At 41.0% G+C, this 10,120-nt stretch overlaps 1 protein-coding gene across 1 annotated transcript; it reads left to right on the top strand.

The window, feature by feature from the left end:
- Positions 1 to 918: 918 nt before the first annotated feature.
- PAQR8 (progestin and adipoQ receptor family member 8) lies at positions 919 to 1,998 on the top strand. The gene has a single exon (XM_007936145.2). It carries the CDS (start codon positions 934 to 936, stop codon positions 1,996 to 1,998), a length of 1,065 nt encoding a protein of 354 aa, XP_007934336.1. The 5' UTR covers positions 919 to 933.
- The last annotated feature ends 8,122 nt before the right edge of the window (positions 1,999 to 10,120 follow it).

Genomic DNA, 10,120 nt, shown 5'->3' with positions numbered 1-10,120 from the left:
GGGAGAACAATATGCAACAAAATTCAAAATTATTTTAAAAACAGGGTGGGGGGGCAGGAATCAGGTTTGCTGGTTTGCTAGAACCTGGTGGAACCTCTGAGGCTATGGCCCCTAGCTGCCCTTCAGGTCTGGAATTGAACCCACACTTGTGGCTTCCAGCCAAACAATGTCATATGTTCAGCATATGAGTTGAACATTTACATTAGGTAGATAACACTCCTTGGAGAGATGAATCATGGGAGAATAGAAGGGCTGTGTATGTACAGGGAGATAGCTTAGGGGACAGGAGTGCATGGGAGGGAAGGACACAGGGAAGAGTTAACTATGGGGAGGAAGTGAGAGGGGAACTGTTGCATTGTGGGAAATTGCAGTCAATGTCATGAGACAAAGTATATGTGAGCTGTTGTGTGGAAAATGAATTTGCTCTGTAAACTTTCACCCAAATCACAATTAAAAAATTTTTAAATGGTATTGCAATAATAATAGTAAGTCACCCATTGAAAACTCCATGGAGCACAGTTCTACTCTAACACACATGGGGTTGCCATGAGTCAGAGTTGACTGCAACTGGTTTTAAAGGTAGACTAGATATCATTAAAACCAGAGTGAGTGACTAACATTCCCATTTTATAGGTTGTGACTTTGCTTCTCACTGTAGATAGTAGTCAAAATCAGAATGTTTTAGCAGTAGAGAATTTCACCCCAACTTGATCATTCAACAGATGAAGAAAATGAGGCCCAGGGATGCTATCCACAGCCCCCTGCCTTCTCCATTGCACTAGAAAGCTGTGTTTCATTTAGAATACATGCAGTTCCTTCCCTGTCTTAGTGCAATCCCTCTCTCACTGCATTTTGTTGATTTTACCTTGCTTTCTTTAGATTGCATCCCCTTCTCTGTCCCGACTGTGCTGGATTACTGGGCCTGCTGCAGCCATGACAACCGCCATCTTGGAGCGCCTCAGCACCTTGTCCGTAAGTGGGCAGCAGCTGCGCCGCTTGCCCAAGATCCTCGAGGATGGGCTTCCCAAGATGCCTTGCACCGTCCCAGAGACAGATGTCCCCCAGCTTTTCCGCGAGCCTTACATCTATACCGGCTACCGCCCCACAGGCCATGAGTGGCGCTACTACTTCTTCAGCCTCTTTCAGAAACACAACGAGGTGGTCAACGTCTGGACCCACTTGCTGGCAGCTCTGGCTGTCCTCTTGCGATTCTGGGCTTTTATTGAAACTGAGGCCTTGCCATGGTCCTCCCCCCATTCCCTGCCCCTGCTCCTTTATATCCTGTCTTCAATCAGTTACCTCACATGTAGCCTTCTGGCCCACCTGCTGCAGTCCAAGTCGGAGCTCTCCCACTACACCTTCTACTTTGTAGACTACATTGGCGTGAGTGTTTACCAATATGGCAGTGCCTTGGCCCACTTCTTCTATAGCTCCAACCAGGCCTGGTATGAGCGGTTCTGGCTTTTCTTCTTGCCAGCGTCTGCTTTCTGTGCCTGGTTGTCTTGTGCTGGTTGTTGCTACGCCAAGTACCGTTACCGGAGGCCTTACCCAGTCATGAGGAAGATCTGTCAAGTGGTACCGGCAGGGCTGGCTTTCGTCCTAGACATCAGCCCCGTGGCACACCGTGTGGCCCTGTGCCACCTGACTGGCTGCCAGGAGCAGGCAGCCTGGTACCACACCCTCCAGATTGTCTTCTTCCTTGTCAGCGCCTACTTCTTCTCCTGTCCTGTGCCTGAGAAGTACTTCCCGGGCTCCTGTGACATCGTAGGCCATGGGCATCAGATCTTCCATGCCTTTCTGTCCATCTGCACACTGTCCCAGCTGGAGGCTGTCCTCTTGGACTTCCAGGGGCGCCAGGAGATCTTCCTGCAGCGCCACAGTCCCCTGTCCATCTACACAGCTTGCCTCTCCTTCTTTTTCTTGACTGCATGCAGTGCTGCCACTGCAGCCTTCCTGAGGCACAAAGTCAAGGCCAGACTGACCAAGAAAGATTCCTGAGGCTGGCAGGTGGAGCAGTGTATCGAGGTGGCAGGCTGTGATTTGGAGAAAACTTGATGCAACAATAGGAGTTGATGGTTTATTTTTAAGGGTTGGCCTTTAAATTAATAATACATCTTTCCAAGGATATGCTATGGCTTTAGCAGTGGGAAGCCAAAGGATTCAACAGTTTTGTTGTTACTGTTAATAATAGGAGTATTCTATTTCCTTCTGGGTCATAGCCTTAGAAAGGGCTAAGATTCATTGGATGCTGAATTAAGGAGAATCACCTTTATGCCTAAAAGTTTGGCAGAATTATGACCATGGCCTCCAGGAGCAAGACTAGAGCTGAAGGGATAATAAAATTGGACTAGGAAGTAGATGGCTGGTCCACACCCTATTGGAATGGCCATCCTACTTTACTGGCCTTGGTAACTGAATACATTGATCTAAGGACCCTATTTCTTTTGGATTTAAGATTGCCCAGGGTAAAGAAGTCTGAATCTTCAAGATAATTCCGTGAAAACCTTACACATAATTACTTAGTTCACCTGATTGCTGGTCCCTCCTTTCTTGTCCACTATAACACTGACCTTTTACTCAGGATGACCACCTGTCTGCCTGGCTGATTGACAGTAGAAGTGCTGTCCACCTCCTACTCCCATCTGTACCATGCATGGTAACATAAGGACTAAGGAGAAGTCATACTTCCAGGAAATGCTTGGATCCACATGGACGTTCAGGAAGCTCATTCTCATATAATATTAACATAAACGGTACCAGAAAGCACAGTGCCAAGAGCCACTAGAAGGCCCAGCCAACAAGCTTACTTACTGTTCGGTGTCATGGGTCTCTTCTGTTTTATACCTGCAGATTCCAGGATTACTTGAGAGCTATTAGGACTGCCTGTAGTTTTAATAGGAGCCCTGGTGAAATAGTGGTTAAAGTACTCAGCTGCTAACCAATAGGTCAGTGGTTAGAATCCACCAGCCACTTCATGGGAGAAAGATGATGTAGTCTGTTTCCATAAAGATTTACAGCCTTGGAAACCCTATTGGATGGTTCCTCTCTGTTCTATAGGGTCACCATGAGTCAGAATCAACTCAATGGCAATGGGTGTGATTTAAGTTTTAGTGGTGTAAACTGATTCTAAGGGCTGCTCTAAAACCAACTGTCATCGAGTCAATTCTGACTAATGGTGAGGGTTCTGATTATTTCAAGAGGGACCCAAAATCCAGTCTCCTAAATAGATGCTACCCTATGGAGGACCCACATATACTCCAGGTTAAGGTCCTTAAGTAGGCAGTCTGCCCCAGCTTAGAGCTTATTGTTGTTAGTTGCTATTGAATTGGAAATTCCAACTCATGGTGACCCCTTGTACAGAGTAGAACTGTTCCATATGGTTTTCAGGGCTGTGACCTTTTGGAAACAAATCACTAGACTTATCTTCTGAAGCATCCCTGGATGGGTTCAAACTGCCAACTTTTCGGCTACTTGTTGCTGTTGAATATTGTTGAGTCAATTGTAACTCATAGCAAGCGCATGTGAAAGAGTACAAGAGCCCCATAGGGTTTTCTAGGCTAAAATCTTTACGGGAGCAGATTGCCTAGTCTTTCTCCCAGGGAGCCACTGGATGGATCCCAACTGCCAACCTTTTAGCCTTGGTAGCTGAGTGATTAACTGTTTGTGCCATTCAGGGACTCCCAGCTTAGGGAAGAACCTTTAAAATAATTAAGCCCCAGGACAGGTGAGCTAGTGTGCTTTGTAGGATGGCCCTGCAGGCTCCTCTGGGCCAGAATGAGTGAAGTGGGCACCCTGTCACTGTAACTTTCTGTCTAGCAGCTTTTATGAGGTAGACGATGTTTGGGTTTGATATGTTCTGGCCACATGGCCCTCACTAAGAACTGAATTTCTGCACCAATCCAGCAAAGGAGATTGTGGAGATAGAAGGGCTATGGATACCTTCTTCTCAGAGGCATATGCCTCCTGTCAGTATATAATCCCCATTTCTTGAAAAGGGAAGTGGTTAGTTTTACTTCCAGTTTAATGAACCTCCTCTATTACTAGATCACTTTGTTGTCTTCAAATCTTTGTTTTCTTTCTCACTCTGATTGACATGTGTTTTGTGCCTTATAAATGGAAATGTATGAACACTTTTCTGAATATATGGGGATGTGGAATTTTGTTTTGGGTTATTGGGAAGAGAAAAAAATAGTCCATTGTTTTCCAACCAATGAATAAAGGAAAACTCCAGAAAGCCAGGATTGCTTAGCAGTCAAAAAGCCCTTTCAACTTGTATTTCAGTGATAAAGTGGTAAGCAGGAAAAAGATACTCATCTGCAGGCTTTCCTGTTCACTTTATATCAAGAAAGTATATAGTTTGTCAACTACATTGTTTTCCTAGATGGATTTCTCCTGTTAATCCTCAAAGACCTGAAATTGTGTTCTACGTAAGTGTCTTATACACAAGTTTCTGGTGTCTAGGCCAAATCCATGGCAAATAAAGTTAGGAAAATGGAACAAGGAAATGGGGAAGTTGTACAAACACATTGCAAGTAGAGGGTCAATTGAAAATGGAATCTAGAACATTAACATTTTTTGTCATTATGGGTTCAAAGATTATAATCTTTTAAAAGTTGGAGGGGAGATATGAAGGAAGGAGTGAGCAGGGAGGAAGGTGTAAGTCATGCTCTTGAATTTAACTGTACGGTAATGGTGGACAGACTTTTAGGCCAAATCCAGGTATTTTTTTAAAAGAGAGAACAGGAGGTAGAGAAGTGGATCTTCAGATGCAGGCCACAGACCAATGCCAGTGAACACATGGTTAACAGGGTGCCCCAAGATAAGTACAAAAGCAAGACTAAGCTTTTAGATGTTGCCATAGAGGTTTTATTTTTAATTTACACAAGTATTGGTCCTTCCAGTGATTGGGAATTAAAAGATAACACACACACACAGTTCTTCACTGCAGATATTTGAGAAGCATTGAGGTAGGTAACTATGATATGCTCTCAACATAACAGTATCTCATTCAAAACCAGTCAAACCAGTTGGTGTTGCATCAACTTTGAGCCATGGCAACCCGTGAGTATCAGAGTAGGACTATGCTGCCTGGGATTTGCAATGGCTGATTTTTCAGAAGGGGAAATTCAAGCCTTTCTTCCAAGGCCAGTCTGGGTGGGCTTGAACTTCCAACCCATTGGTTAACTATTTAACCCATTGGTTAACTTATGAGACTCTAGTGTCTCATGAGAAAGATAGAAATATAGGAAATGCAGATGTTTTTAATTACTCAGAATTTTTAGGGGCCCCTTTTTAAAACACATTCTTTAAAACAAGTGAATCTGTAAGGAATAGACTTAGTTTATTTAAAAGAATAATTAAACGTTTAATAAAGGAGATGGTAAACTTACTCTACCTGGGCCCTCTAACACTGATATCTATGGGAAACTCTGCTGGTTATCCTTTTCCTTTTTTCTTTGCAAACTAATACTTTAAACCTATTAAAATTAGAATGCCCTTGAAAAAGCTAACTATCAGTCATTTACATCTTCTTGTGAGAAAAGAAAAAAAAAAAAAAAGTCTGATGGAACTGTATGAAGCCCTACCCAGTGTAGGGAGAGAGGAGAGAAGGAATAGCAAGTTAAGGACATATTTGCATGTTTTCCTTTTGCCTAGTGCTTTCTGGCCTGCATTTATTCACAAGCGATAATTCTCTTCAGATGTCCAGATTCCAATTCCCGATTCTGTGAAAGTACCTCAATAACAATATTCTCAGGCGTCCTCTACTGGAAGTTTGAAATAATAGGCACTCAGGCCATGGAAAGAAGATAGTCCATCCCTGCCTTTGCTGCCCACGTGTTCAATAACTGTACTTTAATGCTTGAAAAAGTTTGGTTCTTTGGTTGCTGTATTGTAGTTTCAAATGAATTCTCCAGATGGCGCTCATGTCTTACTTAGAAAGGGCACTACCATTTATTCCCCAAGGCTTCTGTCTCTTAATTATATAGGTCCTACTGTTTTGTTTGATTGTTTGACAAAGAAAATATGGAACTATTTTCTGTTTATATAAATCTACTTACACGAATGACATTAAATGTATTTTATATATGGATTGTTGTTGTGTCAACACTTTGAAGAAACAGCTGCCTTGACAAGGAACATCTTAAAGATTTTATCAGAGAAAATAATGCCAGAAGAAGGAGGTCAGGGCATTTTATATCCACTTAGTAGGAGGGAAGAATGAAAGGTTACAAAATAAATAAAATACAGTGTCCACACCATCTTCCATACCAAACCCCTAAAATACATAAACATACTCTAAAGTGAGGTAGAATAAAAAATTGCCTCCTAAATACTATGGAGTTGATATTTCTGAGGGTTTCTGTCTAGTTTAATATTCTTAGTTTCACAAACACTGGTAATAAAAATTTCAAATTTTTGAATTGATGGACAACACTTCATGGAATCAAAATTATGAACTATAGTATAGCATACTATATTGATTGTGATATGTGGCACCTATCAACCAAATGATTTTGTAGCCTTAACTATTTGATTTCAATATCTTTGAGAAAGGTGATTGTCTAAGCTACTCCAGTGTCAGTATTATCAAGAAAACAGTAAGAAAATGGTATTTCTCTGGTTAGGGACTCCACTGGTAGAGTTACGGGTTTCTCTCTTCCCAAAACTCTTTTTACCATCACCAGGGACCCTAGACAGTTTTCAAATCCTTCTGCTCTTGCTGATAATCCTTTAAGCACTCTTCAGTTGCTGATTCAGCAGGTATTTATTGAGCGCCTGTTAGTGGCAGGCATCATCTTGGCTCTGGAGAAGCCATAGTGAGGGAAAACAGACATGGACCCTGTGTGCAGAGTTGCAGTCCACTAAGTGAGAACAAGTGTCTTGTCATCCTGGGCTATGAGAGTGTCCCCCTTTCTGTGTCTTGGCCACAACCACAGCCTGAGAGTAAGGTAGCCTGGGACCTGCTTTGAACCACAACCTTTCAGAAGAATTGAACTCTCTCACCGTCTCCCCTCCAGAGGCTGGAAACTTCTGTCCCACTTCAAGGCAGTCCATGATAAAGCCACCTCAACTTCCTTGTTAATTCCTAGTGCTGCTCCAGCTTCCTTCTCTTGCCTTCTAGTTGTTTTAATTCTGGACATCATTAGCACATCCAGACACAGAGATGGTCTCTAAATTTCCACAAGCAGTGTAGACTTCCCAGATACATAAACCCTATTCTCCAGGAGAGGGAATGTGGAGATCTGACCTGAGTACTGGTTCTTGTCTTGGGAAAAGTTTTGAAACCCACATGCTATACTCTGGCTACCTCCTTTTTCTATATACCACCTCCCTCCTTAATGGAATTTTCATGGAAAAAATAGTATAGAAGGAAAATCATTGCATTTTAAAAAATTCATTTAAATATTAATGAGAGCATATCTATCTAAAGTTAAGGGCTTTTCTTGCCTGTTTCATAATTCTACTAGGAAGAAGTGTTCACTGTCTTCTAGCCTCCAGGAGCCCTTAACCAATGTGAAGGCTACAAAAGAATAGGTTTTATTATGCAGTAGGCTGTCCAAAACATTTCCACATCAATCTGAGCATCTTAGTAATTGTATGAGCTAAATAAGTCTAGAAAGGTCTCCATTAAACTGTAAAACACACCAAGGAGGTAGAGTCATTTGTCCAAAGTCATATAACTAATTATAATGATTAAACCCATTTTTCCTTCAGATAAATTCAGGACCTACTTAATAAGAAACACCAAATGTTTGCAGAGCCCTTTACAGTTTAGGGAGCTCATCTGATGGTGTAGTGCCCAAGGCATTTGACTGCTAACTGGAAGGCTGGCAGTCCAAACCATCAGCCACTCCTTAGAAGGAAGAGTGGCCAATCTATTTTCATAGAGATATAGCCTCAGAAACCCAAGGAGGGGTCGCTATGAGTTGGGACCGACTCGACAGCAATAAGTTTGTTGTTTTTTTTTTGTTTGTTTGTTTTACAGTTTAGGAAGCACAACTACACGTGTATATTGTAACATAATCTTGTTTTAATTTTTGATTGTAAATATCTCATGAATAGCCATAGTTGTGCTATTTCTTTTTGAGTTAAAATAACTTCACTTCAAACAATGTTTTTGTACTACACAGACTTTTCAGAAGTTCAAAAGGTCTCACTGCCCATAGGCCCTTGGTGGCTTAGATTATATAAAATCAAATCCCATTCTTCAGTTATAACCTTTTGAAAACAACTTAGAAATATTGGATGAAAAACTCATCTAGTACTGACAATCTTACCAAATCCTAAGCCTTCCCTCTCATTTTTCACTGAGACTGTCATATCCTCAATTTGCTTTCCGAGTAATTTTGATAATAACAAGAACTTAAACAGGATTTTAAAAAATGTTTCCCTGCCTTATGAGTTATACAAACTTAGTAGAAAGCCAAAAAAAAAAAAAAAAAAAAAAAGCTCATTGCTTTATTTCTCATTTTAAAGTAATATATGTTTATTAAAATTGAAGTAACAAGAAAAAATAATCCTAGGCTTATCAAGAAAATAAAATGACTTTAGGGAAGAAAAAACTGCTATGCTAAAATAAGGTGCTCTGGTGGTGCAGTGCTTAAATCATTCAACTGCTAACCAAAAGGTCGGTTGTTTGAAGCCAGCAACCACTCCATGGGAGAAAGATGATATAATCTGCTTCTGTAAAAATTTACAACCTTGGAAACCCTATGGGACTGTTCTACTGTGTCCTTTAGGGTTGCTGTGAGTCAGAATCAACTCACTGGCAGTGGGGTGTTTTGTTTTGTTTGTTTGTTTGATATGCCAAAATATTGTCAATGGAAAAGGTAAATAAATAGTTATACAAAGCTTCCTGACAAACCAGAAATTGGAAACTAGAAAGTTTCAGCAACCTAGTAGTGTAGTGCCTAAGGCACTTGACTACTAACCAGAAGGCTGGCAGTTCAAACCCACCAGCCACTCCTCGGAAGGAAGGTTGGGCAATCTACTTCCGTGGTGATACTGCCTCAGAAACCCAATGAGGGGTCACTATGAGTCAGGTCCGACTCGACGGCACATAACAACAACAATACTTTCTATAAAGTACAAAATCAACCAAGTCTTTGGTTCAGTTTACAAGAATTCCAAGACAAATTACACTCCTTTTAACATCATTAAAATAATTTCATGGCACTGCTGCTGAGATACCGGTTCATGAAACAAAGGCAATGATATAGTATCTATTCTTGAAAGAATTCTTTGAAATGCCTCTCCTGAATCAAGCCCTCAGAGAATACTGAGCTAGAGGGACCTTCACTGGAGGCAAGGCCCAGCTACTGAAGTTGCGAGTATGTGAATTCCTTGAGAGTCTTTCCACAAACACTGAGCACTCCTACGTGCCAGGGCCTGTTCTTGGCACCAGGGGTACGATAATGAACAAAATACAAATCCTGATGCCTTCATGGCATACACTTTGGAGGGGGAGACAAACAATGAACTAAATAAATTAATTAAAGAGAACATCAGAAAATGACAGTGCCAAGGAGAAATAGCCAGGGCGTCAAGTAGGAAGGGGTGTGTGTGTGTGTGCATGCACTCATGCTCAACTTTAAATAGGGTCCAGGAAGACCACCAAGAGAGAGGTGAGGGAGCCAAGCAGAGGGAAGCTGAATAGGGCCCTGAAGCTAGATCATTCCAAGAACAGAGAGGAGGCCTCCTTTGAACAGAAGAGGGGAAAGAAGAATAAGAGATAAGGACAGATTGTATAGGGCCTTGTAGGGACTTTGGGTTTTACTGTGAATTTTTAGGGGCATAAAGGGGAAAAATTCTGTCTCAAGAGATTAGGAGTAACTGGTTATTTATATAGATTAATTATTAAGTACATATTACCTTGCTTTAGAAAATGGAGTAAATTCAGTTTCCTCAGACTACACAAGCCCACATTATTATAAGTCATTTCATTTGTGGGCCTGGCCTGTTGATTATGATTATTCATATGATATTTTTGTTGATTAAAATAATTAAAAATTAATAATATTAATACAAATATTGTATTAATTTCATTAATACAATTAATTAATACATCCCTAAGTTTAATAATATTAAAAATATTATTAATTAATTAATTAATTAATAC

This window comes from Orycteropus afer, unplaced genomic scaffold (assembly GCF_000298275.1).
Source record: "Orycteropus afer afer isolate SDZICR_OR568_19922 unplaced genomic scaffold, OryAfe1.0 scaffold00034, whole genome shotgun sequence".
In the NCBI taxonomy this organism is placed as follows: domain Eukaryota; kingdom Metazoa; phylum Chordata; class Mammalia; order Tubulidentata; family Orycteropodidae; genus Orycteropus; species Orycteropus afer.
The sequence above is the reverse complement of the archived record's forward strand: the minus strand, read 5'-3'. Positions and strand labels throughout refer to the sequence as shown.

Excerpts from the sequence above, each read along its gene's own strand:
- PAQR8 (XM_007936145.2), top strand. The coding sequence starts at position 934 with ATGACAACCGCCATCTTGGAGCGCCTCAGCACCTTGTCCGTAAGTGGG.